Here is a 23218-nt window from a genome sequence, read left to right as displayed (position 1 = left end):
TTAAAAAGGTCTGTGGCAAACCACGTGTGAGTGTGAACTACAGTGCACTATAGAGAAACTGTATTCAGCAATTTAAGTCTGCATACTATACAGTGTTTAGGGCGTGATAATACTGAGTTGAGGAGTAGAAATTGGGGTAGTTTGGCTGCCATATGAATATGAGGAGGGCCTACATAAAGAGAAAGATGGTAATATAATCAAAATAAAGTGAAGTTACTTTAAAATTAAAGTCATACTCGAATCCCTGAGTGGATTAAATAATATTATTGCTCCACAACCATGCATCAAGGATATACTTGTTTTTAAGATTAAATGTAGCTTGACAAAGACTGACAATAATTATTTGTTTTATTATAAATATTTAGCTTAAATGGCATTTACATGTACTTCAAACCCATGCTTTAAAAAAAAGTTTTAATTTTTTTTTTTAAGTAACTATATTATGTCTAATTAAAAGTACATTTGCAGATAGATCAATCAGAAATTAGATATAATGGACTACCAAAAGCAGCAGATATAACACCAGTTTCTGTAAGATTTCTTTCTTCATACAACAAAATTCTGTGTTCAACATTAATATACACAATTACAAATGTAAGCTTATAACAAATTAGACATATATTATAAAAATTTATATAAAACAAAATTTAAAACATTGGTATTACAAATGCATCTAGACAATAAAATATGTATGCATTAGGCAACTTTTAGTAATTCTTGTCATAGTAATATTGAATTGCATTTAAAATAATAATAGTTTATCTGAAGGTGGCAGTTTATGTGTAAAATAAATGTGCTACCACAGAGCAAGTTTATATTATGCATGATTCTGAATTATGTTACATTTTAATTAGTAGTAATTCTTGGAGGCAATAAAAGAGCAAGAACATTCTTGCCAAAGCCACTGGTATATTCAGGTATGTTTTTGTTCTGGATTACATTTTATTGTTAATTACAAAAACTGATAAAAAAAAGAAAAAAAAAACAACTTCTATGCTTGAAACCCATCCCTTGATGAAGCTCAGATGTTAAAATCATCAACCGAATGTGCAATTTTCATTTTTACCCCCAACAATAAGTGACGAAATAAAAATACCCTTCAAAAAGTTATGCATAGAAAACTCATTATATGGAAAATGTTTGTTGAATGTAGTGCTACGGGATTTAGCCTTTGGCTTCATGGCCTTTAGATGGCACTCATGACCAAATGCTCAGACGGTAGTCTGCATGGGTATGCCTTCATGCTCTGAGGAAGAGGAGAAAGAATGTGATGAAGCTGCATCTCGTTTTAGCTCCTCCACTTTCTTCTGCAACTCAGACTTCAGGACCAACAACTCCTTCAGACTCTGATGAACAGGAACCTGACAGACAGAAAGTTTTTTTTACGTCACATTTTGAACTTTTGTAAAATTCCAATTAAATTACAAGATAATAAACAAATAATAAAAATAAAAAGGTCAAATTAAAATGCATATATAAATAAATACATATAAATGTCAAATGTAAGAATAAATAATGCATTGATAAATAATTGTTAAATTGCCTTTTTATATTTATGTATTATTTATTCTTTATCCAAATGTTAAAAAAAGGACTCTGTACTCCAAAACATAGTTATATCAAGTTCAAGCAGGAGATAAAAACAATTGTACAAATGTTTCGTATATATTTTCTTTATCCAATTAAAATTCAGCTGACCTGAGCAACCAAGTTCATTTGTTGCTCCCAAATGTGAAGTATCCAATGGCAGTATTAACTGCATTGTAAATCAAATGGCGAATGCATGTCAAAGTAGCACGTTTATATAGGAAAACAATAGAAAAGCATCGCAGTGGAACGCAGAAACGTGCCGCTTACTTCTACATTATGGTGTACAATAATGATCATTTCCAAATAGGTTTCCCAAATACCACCTCTTCATAAAAAAATTTAATAAATAAAAAATGAAGGTTACTACACATAAAAAAATCTAATTAAAATGTATATATAAATAAATAAATACATTCAATAGTGTGGACTTAAATTCCCATATATATATATATATATATATAAGGTCTAAATTAAATGGTCAAAAAGATAAGTTTTGCCATGTAATTAAATAATAAAATAACATTTTAAGGAAATCTTAATGCAAGAAACCCTATGAAAATTTGATATGAAAACTTCTAAAGCATGAACAAAACCTGTTGCACACAATCTTGTACATGACTTCTGTCATCTGATTGATAGTAACTTTTTTTTATCAAGTTTTTACTTAAAAAAAAAAAAAAGTAAAATTTACTTAGAATGACCTTTTTAGGGTAATTCTAAAAAGGTCCATCTTCAGGTCGTGTTACATGTATTTTTGCTGTGAAATCTTTAATGAAATGATAAAGTAAACGTGATAACTTTTATATTGTTAGTAATATTTCAAGATGAACACTCACTGGACTGAAGCAACTTAGGATTTACATATCATGTTACTAAGACATATTATTGAATGAGCTAATGTCTACTGATATGTATATGCATTTTATGTACATATTTTACATTTATTTACATTACAAGCAATCAGAATTCCTTCTTACTTTTTAACCATATATATGGCCAAATTTATATAAATATTACACATAAATATTAGCAACTGCACCAAAATGCATATTTTTTCTTAGTTTTGGCCTAAGCAAATACAAATTAGGTGTTTTCTCCATCCTTGAGTATGATGTATCAAATATGATACACAAAAAACACATATGGAATTATTTTTAAAAATATTTTGTCTAAAGGTTCAATAAACCGTTCCATTTAAAAAAATATATATATATATTTTTTTACTATTATTTCACATGTAAGGCTTTACAGTTCAACAAGTTCAACTTCCACTGAAACACATGTGGAATGATGAGTTATTAAACATTAGGTCAACCATCATCTTCCGCATCCCCTGCTCACCTGTGGCCTCATGCGAGGATTCCAGCGCACATAATAACTGACCCAAAGCTCTAGATGTCTCAGACTGGCTACCGGATATAAAACGTGGTGCTCGTAGTTCACATACAGCGGGTTGGTAAACTCCTCAAGCTGGCTGTTCACATATGACCATAGAGAAACGGTCTTACTGTAAACCTCCTGCAAAAACAGAATGGAATGACATGAGGGTGAGTAAATCATGACAGAATTAGCCCTGTTTACACCTGGTCGCTTTAATTCCAGTTCACGTCAACCAAAGCAACAGATATGAGCTGCATTTTATTTACCATCAGTGACTTACTGTCAGTTTTATCTAAAGGATTTTACACGTCAGCTTGCTGAAGAGGTACTGACATGTTTTTGACATAACCTGTATTTGACAGTTTAAGCGCAATAAGATGTGAAAGAGAACTTGGTTTAATTCTCACGGGACTCGCCGTCTGACATCCAGCTTTCTGTGCATGTGCTTCGGATGTGTGTGCTCAGAAATCCATATATCAGTTTAGACTGATACAGCTTTAAAACGCATGCAGATAATAAACTTTCATCATGATGAAGAACTGCAGTGTCACGTGAGCGTAACCGCGATAGAGATGATAATCAAAACCTGACGCACAAGCTGTAGAGGCTCTGCCCTCTTCTGGAAAGCGGGGTGGGGAGCAGCAACTCATTTGCATTTAAAGATACATTCAAGAAAACAGCATGTTTTCCCTTCCACTCTAAAATGGTCATTTACAACATGGTATAATATGATCTGTGGAGTATTTTGAGCTTAAACTTTACAGACACATTCTGGGGACACTTGAGACTTCTATTACATCTTGTAAAAAGGGGCATAACGGGTCCCTTTTAAATCCGAAAGCATTTCGGAGGGCATTTGCACCTGGTGTTTTCACGATCTGACAGCTATCCAGACACAGAAAACGCATATAGTGACAAGGTGTAAACAGGCACTAAAACCAAGTGACATTAATGCGCATAACAGTTGCACGCATCTGTTCTTGCCTTCGAGACTCGCTCTTGCTCGCTGTTGTAGAGAAACGTCCCAAACAGGCAGCTGTAGAGGTGATCAAGCACCGTGACCAGAAACAGCTCATTGTATTCAAATGCAGAGGGAAACTATGGAGAGAACAAAAGAGAAAACTTGTAAAAGGCTGATATAATAACGTCGTATCTTACATGTTTAATTTTTATTTTATTCTCAGCTCCACTTGACACTTTTTCCTCACCTGTCGTGTCATTTGCCAGACACAGTCGATGAACTGCACAAAGAGAGGCGAGCGCTCAGAGTTTGCGTGATTCCCATCTCCATGTCCCACACGCTAACAGACAGAAAGACAGAGGTAGAGGAAGATACAGTGAGATGTTAGTACACATTCAATGCAGTGTGGGTTTTTCCTTATATGCAGAATGTTACTGACCGAAGCAAAGCGGTGTCCGAAGCTCAGCCATTCCTTCTCCAGCAGCACCTGGAAGCCCCTGAGCGAGCGGTAGTGCGCGTCCAGCATGAGCATGGCCAGAGAGGTGAGCTGAGCCGTGCGGTCCCAGCCATCACTGCAGTGCACCACCACTGACGTCTTACCCGACTCGATTCGGTCTGCGATGCGAACCGCACCTGCTAGCAAGAGCTACAGAGAAAAAGTGAGGCTGTACCTTTAAGAAATACTTTTCATTTATTTTTTCACAGAGAAATTATATTGTTGGAATCTCTTTCAGAACAATTTTTTTCCCAGCTGATGAACATTAAAAACATTGACAGCCAATCAGAATCTACCCTGCTCGAGCATTTAAAGTGGCAGACGACATAGTAACTTGCGCTTATAAACATAATGCTACTTACATGCTACTTAGGTACTTTTTTTTTTTTTTAGAGTAATGCATGATTTTGAAATAATTTCACTTGAAATATGAACTTCTTGGAATTTATCTTCAGAAATTGTTCTTTCGAAGATTTTCGTGAATCCAGCCCCAGAAGGTTACTTCAACTTAGCCTGGTTAAAACCAGACCATTCTCAGTAGTAACTGAGTTATGGTCTGGCAAAGCTTCATTAATAACTCATTACCAAAGGGGCGTCACCAACGGACGTCGCTCAAATGCCTCTGGGCGCAATTGGATAGACCTAAAACCAATCAGAGCGATCGTCATCGTGTAAAGCCTGTCTCAACGTTTCTGATTGGTGCCTCGATTTGGACGGATTAGAAATCGTCTTGAATGGGCTCTTTGCCAGACTACTTGCAGAGCAAATCTAAATTTGCCGGAAGTTTGTCTGGGTTTTCCCAGGCTATACTTCAACAAGCCTCTCTACAGAATCAGCCAATGAATTGCTTGCTTGTAAATTAAAGTGAAAGAAATATTTTAAAACAGAAACATCAATGAAAATTCCTGAGTATGAAAGTCAGAATATCATGACCACCTGACTCGATCATGGCTTCAAAAACGAACACGGTGTAGTGACATAATCCAGATTCTCACCCTGATGTATTCCAGCCAGTGCGTAGAATCCACGGATGAGAACCAGTGTTGTTGGTCGATGGCAGGATACACCACCTCCTTGAGTTTCCTCAGGGATTCTCTCATCACATGTATGTTGGGGATCTCCAGAAAGTTCAGCTCCACATTGATGTAGAAACTCTCATTCTCATATCCTCCATCTTTGGTCTATAAATGTGGAGCCACATATCAGCCATTCCAGAAAATCTGGTACAGTAGTGGGTTTGTTGCTGGCACAAGATGGTCATCACACATGATGCTGTAATGTTTTGACATAGCCCATCAATCTATGAGCTATCATTTCTTTCATAGCCTTCTTATCATCAATGTTGAAAACAGTAGTGATGCTTAATAATTTTTTGTTGAAACTGATTTTTTTTTTTCAGGATTCCTTGAAGAACAGCATTTATTTGAAATATAAATCTTTTGTAACATTATAAATGTCTTTACCGTCACTTTTGATCAATTTAACGTGTCCTTCCTGAATAAAAGTGTTGGGGAAATTTACTTTTAAAAGTAATGCGTTACAATATTGTGTTACTCCCTACAAAAGTAACTAATTGCATTACTTAGTTACTTTTTATGGAAAGTAATGTTACATTACTTTTGCGTTAATTTTCCTCACCTGGGCTAGGCTTGTTTGTTTGCTTTTTAGTAATTTAATTATTTAGTTTTTAATAATTTTTTAAATAATTGAACATTCCATTATTCAGGGTTTGTATATTCTGAGTTAGCATTTTACAGTTTTTATTCATTTTGAGGACTGCTGAATCTGTTTTTGTGCAAGTGAGATGAGTAAATGCTCACATTTAGTCTAGAACTACAATAACCATAATGTTTACACGCGGCGCACACAACGACTAATCACGATTTCTCTCAACATGGGGACAGAACAGATGTCAGGCAATAAATGGAAAAACAAAGTAACTTGCGTTACTTGTTTAAAAAAGTAACTCGATATTTTATTGTAAATTTAATGCGTTTATTAAAAAGTAATGCGTTACTTAAGTTACTTGTAAAAAGTAATCTGATTACGTAATTCGCATTACCCCAACACTGGCTGTAGTATTTGTTTTTTAAAACACAGTTTCTTACTTTGTTGGTGTCAGCCACAGTGCATTGGCGAGCATCAAAGATGCAGAGCTTGTGAGACTGAGCGTTGGCGTCGAGTATCGTCTGAAGGTACCGTTCATCCTCCCTGCAGCGACGGTCTGACGGGCCCACCTGTGGCTGACTGCAGCGCACTATAGCGGCCTGACTCTCAGGGTGAATCCAGGACAGCACCTGAGGGAATGTGATTACGTTTAAGAAGATGGTCATGACAGAACAAATATTTAATATTTAATATCCATAGTTAAAAACTGCCTCCATAGCGTTATGATTGGTTACGGCAATGTTCACGTGATAAATACCGTCTCTCGTTTTCGAGTGTGTTCCGTATTTGCAAATCGGTCTGAATTTATAAATAATGGTGTTAATGAGAAGGCCTATTAAAAAGTAAGTATACAACCACTTGATATCACAGCTTTATGTGAAAGTGACATGTGAAGGCCAAGTATGGTGACCCATACTCGGAATTTGTCCTATGCATTTAACCCCTCCAAGTTAGAGCACACACATTAGAAGCAGTGAGTAGTGAATACACACACACACACACACACTGCAAACCATGCCTGTACTGAGAATCAAACACGTTTTCGTTAACTATAATACCCCTGATGACAATACAGATGCTGCTAGAGGATATTTCAATTGGCCAAACAAAGGTCCGTTGTAAAGTAAAACTTAACTGTTAAAAAGGTTTAAAAAACAAACAAAAAAACAACAACACTTCTTACAGGGAAACGCCGTTTGGCCCTAAAGGCCGCCACTCTCTTCAGTTCGTCCTCTGTGACGTTTGAAGGCAGGACCAGCAGAGCAGGATACGTCTCACACACCTCATAACTGCTGTTCACTTTACTGATGATCCAGCTCTCGTTTGGAAGACCCTGCCATCACCCACAACATCGACATCAGAACATACTGCAATACCAAAATGATTACACATTTTGCATATGGTGAGTGGTGATGACAGTTCTTACCTGTCTCTTGTACTCAGCGATTGGGTCGTAGATCTTCCAGCCATCTTCTGGAAACTTCTCTCGGTATTTAAAGGCAAAGAGAGGCTGAGGGAAGAGAAGGAATGTGTATCATTGAACACATTGAAACATCGTCAGCTAGTGCGCTATGGTGTGTGTAGCACATCCTCACGCTGGTGTCATGTGTGGGTGTTTTCAAGAAGTCGTACCAGGTTGTGGGAGAGAGGGAACGCATACTTTGACATTATTTCAAACACCTCCAAATCGCTCTGTCCCTCCTTCTTGTACGCAAACCGGGGGTTTCTCAGGTCCTGTGAATAGAAATGGTCAATTTTAAAATGTGTGCAAGAGAATCAAAAGCTAAGCTAAGACAGAAAAGGGAAGGGGCCATGTATGGAAGCTTGTTTCCGCAACAGAATAAAAAATATAAAAAAGGTAATTGTGACTTTTTCTCTCTCGCAATTGCAACTTTATATCACGCAATTCTGACTTTATATCACGCAATTCTGACTTTATATCTCACAATTCTGACTTTATAACTCGCAATTGCAACTTTATATCACGCAATTGCAACTTTATATCACGCAATTCTGACTTTATATCACGCAATTCTGACTTTATATCTCGCAATTCTGACTTTATATCTCGCTATTGCGAGTTTATGAGATATAAACTCGCAATAGCGAGATATAAAGTCAGAATTGCGAGATATAAACTCACAATTGCGAGATATAAAGTCAGAATTGCGTGATATAAAGTTCTGAGTTATAAAGCAATTCTGACTTTATAACTCGCAATTGTGAGTTTATATCTCGCAATTCTGACTTTATAACACGCAATTGCAACTTTATATCATGCAATTCTGACTTTATAACTCGCTATTGTGACTTAATATCACGCAATTCTGAGAAAAAAAGTCAGATTTGTGAGATAATCACCTTTTTTATTTTTTATTCAGTGGCAGAAACAAGCTTCCATAGGCCAAGAGCCAATGAAGGGTGGAGAAGAAGAAAACTGATTTGTCCTTTGCCTTGCAGACTATCTCAAGTCCTTGAGTGTTGTCTCCGTGACTCTGAACAGCGATAGACTCAAGTCTGCTTACGGCTCCGAGATTCACATCCAGCACAAATGGAGAATCCTTTCGCAAAGACAGAAACAACCTTAATAACCAATCAAAACATTTGTGCTTGTTGAGATCTGAGAAAACACTGGAATAAAAGCACTAATTTAATCAATCTACTGAGACAGTAACTCAACAGAAACTCAGTACGATGCTGTTCAAAAGTTTGAAATAATTAAAATGTTTTAATGTGTTTGAAACAAGTCTCTTATGCCCACCAAGGCTGCATTTATTTGATCAAAAATACAGTATTACAGAAATATTATTAAAATGTAATTTATTCCTGTGATACAAAGCTAAATTTTCTGCATCGTTACTCCAATCTTCAGTGTCACATGGATATTGGTGTATCGATACAGCAAAAAAATAACCGATAATTCTTTATATTAGAAAGCCGATAACCGATATATTGGCCGATAAATCTAAATACACATTTTTATATAATTTTTGAGAGCCTTATTACAAAAACAAAAGTCTCACCATTAAAATCCATGTCCCAAGCACACAATTATTATGTTCTCATTATAATTTTATGTATAATTTCATGTTTCACTTAATTGTATTATCCTTTTTTGAAGTGATTCCATATTTCAAGCAATTCAAAACCATCATGGCACACAGTGCGTGTCTCAGTTTAAGTAAATAATCCATTAATTATCGGCTTTAATATATCGGCCAATTTGTTTTGGGGCCGATAACAATAACATTAAAAATGAACATATATCGGCCGATACCGATATGGTGGCCGATATATCGTGCATCTTTAGTGGAATGTTCAAGCACAATTTTTTGACCCAGAATACTGACATGAGGCGACACAACAGTAAGCTTTTGTTGCCGCTTGTACCTTAACATTATTCTTTAATATTAATATTCTTTCGATAATGTAAAAATAAGTAGAAGAGTGTGTTTACCCGTGTCAGGCTCTTAAAGTAGAGCTTGTAATCAGTGATGGTGAGAGTCCCTCTCACAACCCCAGAGAATGGACAAATATACATGACGTCTTTGACTGTGAAAACACCATTGCATACAAAGGTTATCTACCATTGATGTGCATATGTGTGGAAGACTAATTCCATCCACTTATCTAACCCATACTAACTAAAAAGGACGACAATAATATTTTAATATTATAATAAACTTGCTATGCTTCATGATGGTTCTGTACTGTTACATCAGGTAAAAAGATGCTAAACCACAAATGCGCACGTGTTAAGGTCCTTACCAATAGCCTTGATGGTTTCTCCAGGAACACGTGGAGCCTCCTCCATCTGAGCCTGCTTATTTCCTTCTCTGAGTGCCTGTCACACATTGGAACAAACACATTCTTGATATGATTACATGCACATTATTTTCCATTTAAGGTCCATACTCTGAATAAGCTTTGATTCTGATAAGATGTTCTTCAGAAGTTCTGAAAAATTCTGATTAATACAGACATATGCCAGCTGTCTTATTTGGATTTCTAGAATCTAGATTGTTGGCTTTTGGCATTTAGGTTAATCCATTTTACATGTCACTTACATAAGCAGAATATATAAAACTCAACACCATTTTGCAGGGAATTTCTATTTTCTAAGGTGTTGTGGCTGGTTTCTAGACAACATACTGGTCAAGTCATAAGAGCAAACCAAGAACCCAATGTCACTATAACATTATGGTCCCTAAATATGGCCCATGTCCCCCTTCAGTGAAAGTCTATGGCATACAGTAGGTCTTCCAACCTGCTCCTGGAGGCCCACTGCTCTGCGAAGTTTATATCCAACCTGCTTCCTAGCTTGTGATTTTCATGTAATCCTGAAGAACTTGACGTTGCATTGGTAGCTATACGCCAAAACAACCGCAACATGGGGGGTTTTCAATACAGATGTTGTCTTATTTACAACACAACACTGCTCGACATCCACATATGAATGTATTTCGAAACAGATACGTAATCGCATTTCATGGGATTTTTTGCTGTTCACACTTGCTAAATCTGATCTGGTTTCAATCTCATATGCACAAAAATCTTATTTGGACTGACAGTTTGAATGAGGCTTTACAAAACGCACGCACACACGGAGTATGGGCCACAAAAGCACAGTCGTCTGCATACTGCAGCTCCAGGACCTGCTCTCTACAGATTTTTGTGGTTGCGTGTCGCCTCCTAATATTAAAGAGGTTGCCATCTAATCTGAAGTCCACTGCCACACCACTGCTGTTTTCAATCTCGTTGTGGAGAAGCTTCGTGACACACAGGAGGAAGATGTTAAAGAGCACTGGCGCTAGCACACACCCCTGCCTCACCCCTGTGCGTACAAGGAAGGGCTCGGACTCTTGTCCGTCTATGGTCATCCGAGCAGTCACCCCATCATGGAATTGGCGGAGGATGTTACTTATTGGGACAGCCAAACCTCAGGAGGACATCCCATAAGAGCTCTCTTTGCACAGTATCGAATGCTTTCGAGAGATCGACAAAGGCCATAAACATGTCCTGATGTTGCGCCCGGCACTTTTCCTGAAGCTGCCGGGCTGTGACGATCATGTCGATCATGCTCCTGTTCTTTCTAAACCCACACTGTGATTCTGGCAGCGTTGACTCAGTGATGTTGTTAATAAGTCTCTGAAGCAGCACCTTGGCCATGACCTTACCACCAACAGAAAGGAGTGATATGCCCCTACTTTTGCCTTGCCACCCTTGTTCTTATAGATGACTACAATGTTTGCATCTCTCCTTTGCTGTGGGATGTTCTCATCAGTCCAGGCCTTGGTGATGTACTGGTAGAGGGTGCGCATACATATGTACCCTCCCTCCTTCAGTAGCTCAGCAGGGATGTTATCAGCGCCAGGGGACTTGTTGCTCTTACCGGAACGGACAGCTGATAGAACCTCCTGGAAGGTTGGTGGTAGACTGAGATTGTGGATGTGAGGAAGTTCATACTCCCGGTTGAACCTCTACAAAGCTTTGAACTTCAACTGTTTCAAATTACAGCTACAAACCCTGTGACGGTCGGCTTAGTCTATTGGCCTCCGAAACCAAATAGAATGTTTGTCCAGGAATCTTCTGATTTGCTGAGCGAAATGTCTACTAAGAATGATCGCTTTTTGCTCTTGGGTAATTTTAATGTGCATATTTGCTGTGGTAAGGACACACTTTCAAGTGAATTCTTAAATCTGATTGAATCGTTTGACTTGGTGCAATGGGTAAATAGCCCTACTCACAAATGGGGTCATATGTTAGACTTCATAATTTGCAAATTGATGATGTAATGGTTTGTGAGACAAATTTTTCAGATCATATGCCTGTTACTTATAAGACATCGACTGGCATTCAACCTGTGCTTTTGGATGACTCTGTGTGCTGGTCAAGGAAACTAAGTGATTCTACAAATGTCTAATTCTCTGCGCCATTTAAAACCATTGGACTTTGTTAAAATCCACCTGTGTTGATACTTTGGACTGTATTGCTCCGTTAAGACCCATAAAAAACATAAATCAAAAGTAAATCCCTGGTTGAATGAAATGACTCGTTCCCTCAGAAGACAATGTTGGCAGGCAGAGAGAAAATGGAAAAAGGGCAAGCCCACTATGAATCCCCCAGAGACTCTTTATTCCAATTCCAGAAAGACGCAAGAGATGCAAAAAATATTTACTTTTCTAACATTATTAAGGATAATTCTGGTAATCAGAAATTCTTGTTTTCGATTATAAATTCTGTTATTGATCCGTTAAACAACACACACAAAAAGTCCTCACGGATTTCGTGTGTGGAGTTTTTATATTTTTTCAGCCAAAAGATCATTGATCAGCGTTCCCAGATTCTGTTTGTGGCTTTTGATCCATCAGACACTCTGCATTGCAGAGTGGAGGGAGTTTCAGCCTATTACTGCATCACTACTACAAGACATGTTGCACAATTTGAAACCCACCCGCTGTATAAACGATATGATGCCTAGTCGGTTGTTAAAGCAGGCTTTCGACTGTGTATCAGTGAGTTTAGTGCATTTGACCAACAAAAGCCTGCTTCGAGACTCATTCCCACAAGAGTTTAAACATGCTGTGGTGACACCCATGCTGAAGCGGCCAAATCTGGCCCCGGATGATGTGAAGAATTATAGACCTATCTCACAGCTGCCTTTGGTCTCGAAAATTTTAGAAAAACTAGTTTTCCAACAATTACTTTCATTTTTAAATGAAAATTCTATAGTAGAAACATTTCAATCCGGTTTTAAAGTAGCCCATAGCACAGAGTTGGCACTGCTGAAAATTTTAAACTATATATTTTTTGGCACTAGACAAAGGAGATGCTGTTATTCTGGTGTCGCTGGATTTGAGCGCAGCCCTTGACATGATTGATCATGACATCCTTATCTCTCGCCTTGAACACACAGTAGGTTTAAAGGGTACAGTTTTGAAATGGTTTCAATCCTTTGTAAGTGATTTTTCAGTCAATTCTGGAAATTCGACCTCCACTAAAAGACGCCTTCCATGGGGTGTACCGCAAGGGTCTATTCTCTCTCCCAACACTTTGTACTTGCTCCCATTGGGTAGCATTTTTAGAAAGCATGGAGTATCATTCCACTGTTTCGCCGACGACACTCAATTGTAACCACTAAGACACCCGACGAAATCTTTGGATTGTCTTCTAGCTTGCCAAAATGATGTTAAAAACTGGATGGCAAAAAATGTCTTAATGTTAAACGACGACAAAACAGAGGTCATTGTGTTTGGCCAGCCAAATGACCCTACCAAGGTCCTTTTAGATTTGAGCCCATTGGCGCCTTACTGTAAAACGTCGGTATGAGATTTAGGCATCCAAATCGATGATAACCTAAAAATGTAGAAGCAAATCAATTCGGTGGTACGTGCTTGTTTTTATAATCTGGGTCTCCTAGTAAAAACTAATTTCGAAAGAGTTATTCATACTTTTGTTCTATCGCGTCTCGATTATTGTAACTCCCTCTATTGTGGCATCTCTGCCACATCCCTGGCCCGTTTACAATCAGTGATTAAGAAATATGAATCTATTACTCCGATTTTAGCTAATTTGCACTGGCTCCACGTTCATCTTAGAGTTAAATATAAGATTTTAATGTTAGTATACAAATCTCTAAACAATCAGGCCCCTGTGTACCTTGCAAAACTTTTGATTCCTTATAATCCCCCTAGAGCATTGCGTTCAGAAAATCAAATACTGCTTGTCGTATAAGGACTAAACGCCTTCATAAAGGTGATCGCGCTTTCGCTGTTATGGGACCGAGATTATGGAATGAGCTGCCTCTATCTATTAGATCTGCTAAATCTATATCAGTATTCAGGAACTTGCTCAAGGCGCATTTATCATTGACTGCTTATAACAGGTAATCTCAATGTGGTATATGTGGTGTCTGTGGTGTGAGATTTGTTACTACCGGTATGTATGTTTTATATTTTATCTTTTATTCTTTTTTATTTTAATGTAAAGAACTTTGGGCAACCTCGGTTACATTTAGCAGTGCTATATAAATAAACAAAGAAAGAAAGTTCAGGCAATTCGTCCAGGATGGTGGGGTCTGCATCAGAGTCTTGATTAAGCAGGGTGTCAAAATGGTCAGCCCACCTCAATAGAATACTATTCTGTCTGACCATCAGCTGTTTTCAGCGAAGTGAGGCAGCGATTTGTTGGACCGTAAATGGTTTTGACAGCATTATAAAAATTATGCATGTAATTTTTATCGGCAAAGGATTGGATTTCATGTGCCTTTTCAGTCCACCACTCATTCTATATGACCCATATTTCCTTTTGCAATTTCCACCGAGCTGCCTGCCAATGCTGTCTAGTCTTAATGGATGAAGGGTTGTCTAAAGTAGCCCAGTGTGCTTTTCGCATATCCTTAAGCAGGTTGTGGATGGTGTCTGAGTTATCGTCAAACTAGTCTTGGTGGTTCTTGCTCTTAAATTGTGTGTTAAACAAGAAATGGTGTTTTATAAAAATATCTCTCAGATACAGAAATACTCTGTATGTGGTTTCCTTTCCTTTCCTTTCCAAGTTCTCTCTCTGCCTAAAGCAAACAGCCGGTCCAATGTTTAAGGCTGTAAACTAAACGCGGAAGCTGTAATTCAGAGCACTGACGAAAATCTCAGTGAGATTCATATTTTTGGATGCTTTCATTAATTTTGACAGAAGGGAATATGCACTTCACATAGCTAAAACACACTCAGCAAAGAGAGTAACGTTCTGGCAACCATGTACAAAACTCTAGCATCTTGATGGTGAATTTAGCATCAGTAACTAGTAAAACTCTGGCCTACATGCATTATCTTTTAAGATCCCATGAACCACAAGTCAATGTTTTGGCCCTGAAAAAGCTGTTTCTGTGTGCAAACTGCTGTCAGCAAGCAGTAGGGAGTTCAGAGGGATGAGGGTCTGCTCCACCCACAGTGACAGAACTGTTTGGCAGCTTCGTGGACACAGACGAATCAGAGAATTCAGTCATTCTGTTGCGGTCCAGCTGCAGGACAACGACAGCACTGTGGAATTCAACAGGCTTGACCTTCACCAAGACAAAAGATCTATGGAGATCTGTTCAGCATTATGCTAATAAAGCCCTAGAAAGATGGCACGGGGTGGTGATATTTCATAATGGCATATGAGCCAAACCATCTGTATTTTCCCCCTCACACATTCAGTTATGTGCTATATCAATAATGGAGAAAAGGCATAGCAGATTCAAATACAAATCATGCTCTTTCGACAGCATCTGCGGCACAGAAAATAATTTAGACTGGGTAAAAACAAACTGAAAATGTGTTCACTGTAATAAATCTAAAGTGCCTTTGCAGGCAAGCATGAAAATAAATGATATCCAAATATTATAATTAGTACATTTACATGGATAACAATATTATGGTAAATATAAAAAAACAGATCATTATAATAAGCAGACATTTACAAGATTTTACGGACGGTCGGACGACAGACAGATAGACAGACACAAATAAATTGATGGACGGATGGGCGAACGGATGGATGGATGGATAGATAGATAGATAGATAGATAGATAGATAGATAGATAGATAGATAGATAGATAGATAGATAGATAGATAGATAGATAGATAGATAGATAGATAGATAGATAGATAGATAGATAGATAGATAGATAGATAGATAGATAGATAGATAGATAGATAGATAGATAGATAGATAGATAGATAGATAGATAGATAGATAGATAGATAGATAGATAGATAGATAGATAGATAGATAGATAGATAGATAGATAGATAGATAGATAGATAGATAGATAGATAGATAGATAGATAGATAGATAGATAGATAGATAGACAGACAGACAGACAGACAGACAGACAGACAGACAGACAGACAGACAGACAGACAGACAGACAGATAGATGGACAGACTGACCCCCATCCCTTTCCAGTGCCACTTTCTAACTGACATAACCACACAAGGTAAAGATAACATCTGTCTTGTTACTAGCGACAAAAAACTTGCAACAAGAGAAACAGAAGCATGTGTCATGAACAGTCCCAGAGTTCAAAGATGGGGATGGACTCAAATACATGCTTGGGGAAGCTAGTTAATGCATATAAATTCAGGTATTTAACTACCATCTACAGAGTGAATTGGGGGGCAAGGTTAATTCATGAGCGGGAGCTTGAAAAGAGTAAGAAGAGGAAAAATGATTTCATGTTAAATAGCATTTAACCCTAAAATTACTTTTGTGTGCTTGTTTATTTTATTTGGATGTAAGTGTCTTGAAACTGTCTATTTCTGTTTGTAAGCAAGTAATCATGTCAAATTGTTAACGGAGTCACACACAAACACACACAGAGAAAGACTTGCCGAAGAGGGGGCAGTCTGTTGAGGGTCACTGTCCAAGAGAAATCCTTTAACCTCCACATCACAGTCCTGCACCAAAGAAACACCACAACACCACAGAAAAAACAGAGATCGATGAGGAAAGAGAAAGAAAAAGAGAGCAGTGCATGTAACCACACACCAGAAAGATGCAATCATTTCAAGAAACTATGAGAACTACAAGCTTTCATGCAGGTGTAATAAGGTCAAAAGGGCTCATACACATTTCGTATCGCTTTATATTTTTCCAGACGTCTTAAATGTTAGTCAAGGTTTCTGCACCAAAAACTCTGAAAAGAACAGTATGATATTGACATTACTTTTATGTTTCAATACAGGGTATTTTTGCACTGGAGAGAGAAGTTCTGAAATTTACAATTTGTTATCATAGTCAACTTTTTTATTTAATTTGACAAGATTTACATTCATTTGACATGCTTTAAATAACCGAAACAGAAGCAGTGTCAGAATCAATCAGAGGTTCTGCATGATTAACAGAAAAGTAGATCTCAACTCATGAGATTCATCAATGTTTGAAGTTCCATAGCTTCCCCCCCCCCCATAAATGTATTATAAAATTGGTCCATATGATCTGTGCACTATATTCCAAGTCTTGCTAATCATCCACTAGCTTTGTGTGAGGAACAGACCAAAAAGTAAGTTGTTCACATTAAAAAACGTTGACAGCTAACCAAGCTCTCCTGGTCATGTTTATGAGGGAATTAGCGATGTCTGATTCCTTTGAGTCAGATTTTCCGTCTTTTCATTGAATCAGTAGATCTAGTTCATAAAACTGGTCTGAATGATTCACAGATCTGTTGTTGTGTTCAACAGATTTAAGTATCTGGTGGTTAACAGAATGCTTTTTCAGTCTGTTCCTCACACAAAGCTCATTTGACGTCAGAAGTAATTACAGCAGAGGTATCTCGACTGTTTTTATGATTCTTTTATGATTATAGGATATGGCCAGGAAAAAAATAACCCTTTGTGTTCCACTGAAAGGGTTTTGTAACAAAATGAGGAGTAAATTATTTATTTTTCATATGAAATTTGTTAGAAACAGTGGAGAGTAGACTTGACAAAATATCTTGATCAGCAATGTTCTGATCCACTGTGGTTTCATGACAAAAACAGCAGTTGTATAAACTGTGCTGACTCTTGCATTAGAGTGTATACACTAAAAACACTGGGTGGAGATCTCTGGCAATGCATAAAAAAAAAAAAAAAAAAACAGAAACCTGTTTTGAGTTAGTGAGCATTTACATGTTTCGTCATATTGTTTGCTTCTGTATGCGGTCTACTGTCTCTACCTATTGCCACACATTGATAAAATATAAGTGAAAAAAAACAAAAAAAAAACATGAATAAATCAGGGAACATAAGTGTCATGAGTATCTTCAAAACAAAAGAAAGCAGATGTGTTCTTTGTAAAAGTAATGCAATCCAAACCGAAAGAGATCTGTGTAAAGAATTTCTTTAAAAAAAAATAAAAATTAAAAAAATAATATAAACACTAGCACATACACATACCTTGCACTCTCTAGAAATAGTCTCTGAGCTGATGGATCCAGAGATCGGACTTGACATTGTGGCTGCAATCAGTTGTTTGCACCATTCAACATGAGCCCCTGTGGGACTATAATATGAAAGTGTTAGTGAGTTACGCAATACTTCTGACAATAATTTAAGTATAAGCGCGCTCAGTGAACATTTGTTTATGTTCAGCTGGCTCTTATTCACCCCAAAAGTTAATCATTCTTAACTACGTTGTTGACTCAGACTCTGCTGTTGCATCTGTAGTTTATGTACTTTTATATTCATAGTTGTTAAAATGTCTTGAGCATTGGCTGTAAAGAATTATAATTACTGTTTTTTTTTTACTATTAGTAACTCAGCCAATTACATGGCACGGCTGGTCACGTGATATCAACACAGCGGCGCCCATGAGGGGGCGACCCGCTGCACTGAATAACAAAAGCTTTTTCTAATACTATGTCTGCAGTTATCATCTCATGTATGCGTGGATCATTTATTTAAAAAAAAATATATATAACCACTGTTCCATGAGTAAAACATTAATTAGCTATAAAAATAAAAGTGCACCTTTAATAAAGAAAAGTCATCAGCGTTGCTCATGCTGATAAACTAGCCTACTTTCTTATCAGCATGTCTGGTTATGAGACAACACCTCATTCAAACAAAGTAAGCCCAAGGATTCTGTTTGCATCAAGTCACTCAGTAACTAAACCGAAGAACGCGGTGAAACACCTGGTTTATGACACCTCGTAAACTCTACAGCCATCACAACCAACGCGACTTGCAAAAGAGCATCCACGCCACTGATGGAGGAGTAGATAGGGTGTCATAATATATAAAAGGGGTGTTATTGGCACTGACCTGTCTGGAGGTTCAGGGTTTGACTGTGGTGCGGTCTGTCGCTTGTCCATCCTCTACTGTAAGCTTACAGAAAGTCAAAATCACGCTATGGTGCATATCCAAGGCTCATCGTGTGCCATACAACTGATAACGCTAAAACTTTGTGACTCGCAAAGACGCGAAATCCTACTGTCTAGGGATATCGCTCATAAATGTTAATCAGGTCTGTGCTGCGTAAGGATCCAATGGCGATGGCTTTCTCATGAATATTAATTACGTTGCGTCGATATGTTCCAATGGCGATCACGCGATCATTAATATTAATACTCAGCATTCAACGCAGTTTGATTCGTAAACTCGCCTCCCGCACCGCCACGCCAGCGCTAATAAATATCAACAAGACTACGTTACCCAAAATGCAATAGCGTGAGGTAATGTTTGGAAAGCGTCTCAAGGATTCTGCTAAAATCCTGGGGGAGTTAGGGGTGAGCACCCATCTGGCTCGGAACATGTCTTCCTCCAAATCCAAATCCTCTCCAAATCCCAAATCCTGCCTTAGCAGCTATTCACAATTAATGGGGAAAACACAAAGAAAATCTCCTTACAACTATGCTCCCATAATGTAGAATTTATTTTTGAAGTGTTGAATCCTCATTTCCCCTGAAATGATTACACGTTTGTGTTCTATTTTAATATTCCAAGAGCCCTGTTATTCTTACTACCTCATTATAAAGGAACACTGTATGTATCTATGATTGATCACGTGTAACAAATGCACGTTTTTATATTCAACATTGAAGATAGAACCTGCATACATTACATGGATTACAAATCTCACATCTGAGTGACTCTACAGACACAAATGGGTCATTCCTGGGATTCGGTGCCCAGGGAAGAAAGAAATAGTGTATTTAAAGTTCTTTAGTAATGTTTTGTAATGTTTCCAATCAAAATCCAGTTCAAACAAAAGTAACACTAGTAAGTGTCGTGAGAGATAAAATGATCCATCCATACATTTGTTATACCACTTGTCCACCCTGCTAAACTGTTTTTACAATAATTTCATAAAAATGGCACAAAAAAAAACATTAATAATTAAGTGACAAAGAAAATTTATTGGAGTATATCAATGCAACACTTTAAAAAGTAAACAAAAATACCTTCAAGGCAGTTGTATCTGAAAATGTAAAATGATGCGTCTGTGCGAAAATAAGTACAATTCAAACATATTATCTATATTTTCTGGTCATTTATGAACTGGTGTTTTAAAGGGACATAAGCCGTCTAAAAAAATGTACACAATGCCCATGAATTAGTGTCATAAGTATTTTAAATGTTGTTAATTTAACAGGGTGGATGTTTTTCATCTACCATTTCATTGATTTTGTTTAATAAATGGTTAAATGTATGTACCCAAGCTTGACCTAATACATTTTTCAAACGGTTTACATCACCGTATCATGATTACACAAAAAAAATTTTTTTTAAAACAGTTTAATTTTTCAAATTGTATGATGTCCAAAAGGCACCGAATACCAGGACTGACCCAAACACTGTATTTTGTTTCAATGGTCACTATCACGGATGAGAAGCAGCAGAGGGAAGTAGATGAACTGGGATGTGTACCGTCCACACATCTTTATGGCCCCTGGAATACATTGGTTCACTGAGCCAACGCGGGTTTGAGAGTCTTGTAAGGTATTTCACATTGAGTTCAGTCAAGCAGGCCGCAGTCTCCAGCTCTCTCATCTCTTCACAGGGAACATCCTCAGGACAACGCCATGTCTCCCCAACGTCAACCAGACCTGCACATATACAATGGTTTATATAGACACACAAACCCCAAAGTCACTTAATGCATAGGGTATGGCTAGACTAGACCAGGGTTACTTAGAGAATGCTTGCTTGAAGCATTAAAAAGTACTTTAATTAATATTCACCTGCTATAACACCACGTCCAAACCTGTCTCCAGACATCAGAAGTTCCTCCGTTTGCTGGGTTGTCATTCCCAGCCTTTCAGTGAGGATGAGTCTCCAGTCCTCGTCTTCCCAGTCCTTCTGAGCGATGTGAACGGCTAGGGTGCAGTTCCGCATCTCGGACAGCAGGGGCCGCCAGCGGCTCTCTATCGTTTTCACGCCATTCAACACAAGGGTAGCGTACGGCTGGCGAAATGACAAGCAAGCCACCTCTAAACTCATCCTGAGAATACGCTATTTAACTCTTTATCTACAAATAACACGTTTTAAGTAAGTCGTAAGTACAGCACATTCCCACTAGTAGTACTTTATTTAATAGACATAAGGATAAGACTTGATGGACGACTGGATAAAGCGCTTCCTGTTTTTAAAATGTGCCTCAAAAAAAGACGAGACACTGTTATAAAATAAACAACTCACGCAAGAAACAGCGCCCACTAGTGCTAGGACTTAAAGGGATAGTTCCAGTTCAACCAAAAAAGAAAATTCTGTCATTATTTACTCACCCTCATGTTGTTCCAAACCTGTATGAGTTTCTTTCTGTTTAACATAAAACATGTATTTTGGCTACCATCAACTGTTTGATTACCAACATCCTTTAAAATATCTTCGTTTGTTTTCAACAGAAAAAAGAAACTCATATAGATTTGGAACAACGTTAGGGTGAGTAAATTATGACACATTTTTCATTTTTGGTTGAACTATCCAACTGAACTAACATGAAGCAATACAAATATATAGTGCAGTGCAAGTCACAAGAATTATACAACAACAGTAAATCAAGTATTCATCAATTTATCCTTGTTGGTTACTTTTATTTAATGTATTTCACAATTTGGGGTTCTGGTGGATTTTCCATGGCTTTCAAGTTTTACAAAATTCCATCAATACAACGGATTTACTGGCCAATGAAAGATGATTCTGAACCACACCAAAACATGTCGAAATTATAACTGAGTTTTCCCAAAACAAGGAATACACCAAACTGTCTAACATTAAACAGAACATCTCATTCGTTTAGTCAGTGACCCATAACAGCTTGTTCCACAAGTTGTTTCAAACCTAGTGTAGGTCTAATGTAGGTCTACAGGTCACTTTCTCCAATGGTTGAACCTCAAGCCACCAAATCAGCTCCAATTCCCGAGTCTGGTCCTAAAAGGCTCCGGAGAACTGTGTGTGCATCACTCCATCATGTCTTCCTCTGTTCTTGGAGCTTTTCAGGCCTGAAGCCACGACCCTTTTAGTGGAGAACTATCGACCTTTGTAGTGTTTCCAGCTTTTGCTGAACATTCACAGTGTCTCAGTCCCATCAGTAGGTGCTTTCATGCCCCGTGAGTATGTACAGGTTGCTCATGGCAAACGGATCATCCGTAGGAGTACTTTGCAAGATAATATCCCTGCGGTAACATTATACTATTAGTAAATGATTAATTTTTTTTCTATTACCAAACATGTTGCTCAACCACAGTGTGAAAACATACCTAGTTGTTCCCAAAACCTGAAAAACTCGACTTCTGTCTGTGATCTCCTGGGTAACCTGAGATAAAAAGCATAATATTTCATAAATGTTTTCCTTCCTTTCTCATACATCAGTGAATCCATCATTGTTATAGATTTACCTCATTAGTTTGTAAACTCCTTCCTTTCAGACCATGTTTCCAGAAGGCCAGAACACTGTCCTGTAGGCAAACTTTAAAGACAGCCACATTACCACCAGATGCAACAGAAGGAGGTAAACATGATGGCTACAGCTTGACAGGACTTACCCAGCGTCTGAATGGAAAACTCAAAAGCGAGCTCAGAGGTCTTCTGATGGCTCGGACATGCCTGCAGATTCACGACCTTCACTGTGTCTGAAACAGAATGGTCTGTCAATGGATTTGGTTCATTGGTTTGTAGGGGTGTAACAATATATCATGTCACAATATATATCTCGCAATACAAAAACGCAACAATATGTATCGTGGATAGTGACAATATGTACTTTTTAGTGTCAGTACTACATTAAACTGCTATATATAATGTTGAATATAATGTATAATAATGCAATCTAGTTACCAGAAAAAAGTGGCCTACATTATTTTAAATATATCTAGTGAGTGACAGAGTGCAAGCATATTCATCTAAAATAATTCTGTATTTTCAGCTTCAGAATCATGAATATTTTTATTCTGGTGTCACCATTGTCCTGTACTGTACATCTGGTTACCAGCACTAATATAAGTCCAAGCCTATTCATTTACACCCAAAATTTAATATCAAATTTAGCATTTTAATCAACAGTTAATTTTTTTGTTAACCTTTAACTATATGTCTTGGAGTATCGCAATAATATCGTACCGTGAGTTCAGTATCGTGATATGTATCGAATCGTGACATGAG

General features: G+C 37.6%; 3 protein-coding genes across 4 annotated transcripts in view; all 3 read right to left on the bottom strand.

Annotated features, from left to right (window-relative positions):
* Positions 1-336: 336 nt before the first annotated feature.
* mtmr1b (myotubularin related protein 1b) lies at positions 337-19109 on the bottom strand. Of its 2 annotated transcripts, XM_079898310.1 has the most exons (16): positions 18881-19109; positions 18014-18119; positions 16469-16534; positions 9864-9939; positions 9553-9647; positions 8549-8656; positions 7728-7829; positions 7522-7605; positions 7279-7428; positions 6536-6724; positions 5423-5608; positions 4371-4577; positions 4179-4271; positions 3955-4068; positions 2932-3108; positions 337-1361 (listed from the first exon to the last, which is right to left on the bottom strand). In XM_079898310.1, exons 1-16 carry the CDS (start codon positions 18928-18930, stop codon positions 1212-1214), a joined length of 1953 nt encoding a protein of 650 aa, XP_079754436.1. In that variant the 5' UTR covers positions 18931-19109; the 3' UTR covers positions 337-1211. The 2 variants fall into 2 exon arrangements, with proteins under 2 accessions (XP_079754436.1, XP_079754437.1); XM_079898311.1 differs by lacking the exon at positions 16469-16534.
* A 367-nt stretch (positions 19110-19476) lies between these two features.
* On the bottom strand, positions 19477-21637 carry LOC307144444 (protein EOLA1). Its single transcript, XM_079846827.1, has 2 exons — positions 20800-21637; positions 19477-20664 (listed from the first exon to the last, which is right to left on the bottom strand). The coding sequence occupies exons 1-2, from the start codon at positions 21056-21058 to the stop codon at positions 20438-20440; spliced, it is 486 nt and encodes a 161-aa protein (XP_079702953.1). The 5' UTR covers positions 21059-21637; the 3' UTR covers positions 19477-20437.
* The window catches only part of map4k6 (mitogen-activated protein kinase kinase kinase kinase 6), a 28366-nt gene continuing 26277 nt past the window's right edge, over positions 21130-23218 (bottom strand). Inside the window, exons 29-32 of the mRNA XM_079846826.1 lie at positions 22603-22689; positions 22456-22526; positions 22318-22373; positions 21130-22233 (exon numbers count right to left, since the gene is read on the bottom strand). Of these exons, the coding sequence (XP_079702952.1) occupies positions 22146-22233; positions 22318-22373; positions 22456-22526; positions 22603-22689 (302 nt within the window). The 3' untranslated portion in view covers positions 21130-22145. The remainder of the gene's footprint in view (positions 22234-22317; positions 22374-22455; positions 22527-22602; positions 22690-23218) is intronic.

The sequence above is a fragment of the Squalius cephalus genome (assembly GCF_949319135.1).
Source record: "Squalius cephalus genome assembly, chromosome: 17".
Taxonomy (NCBI): domain Eukaryota; kingdom Metazoa; phylum Chordata; class Actinopteri; order Cypriniformes; family Leuciscidae; genus Squalius; species Squalius cephalus.
This window is presented reverse-complemented; position numbering and strand designations above follow the sequence as displayed.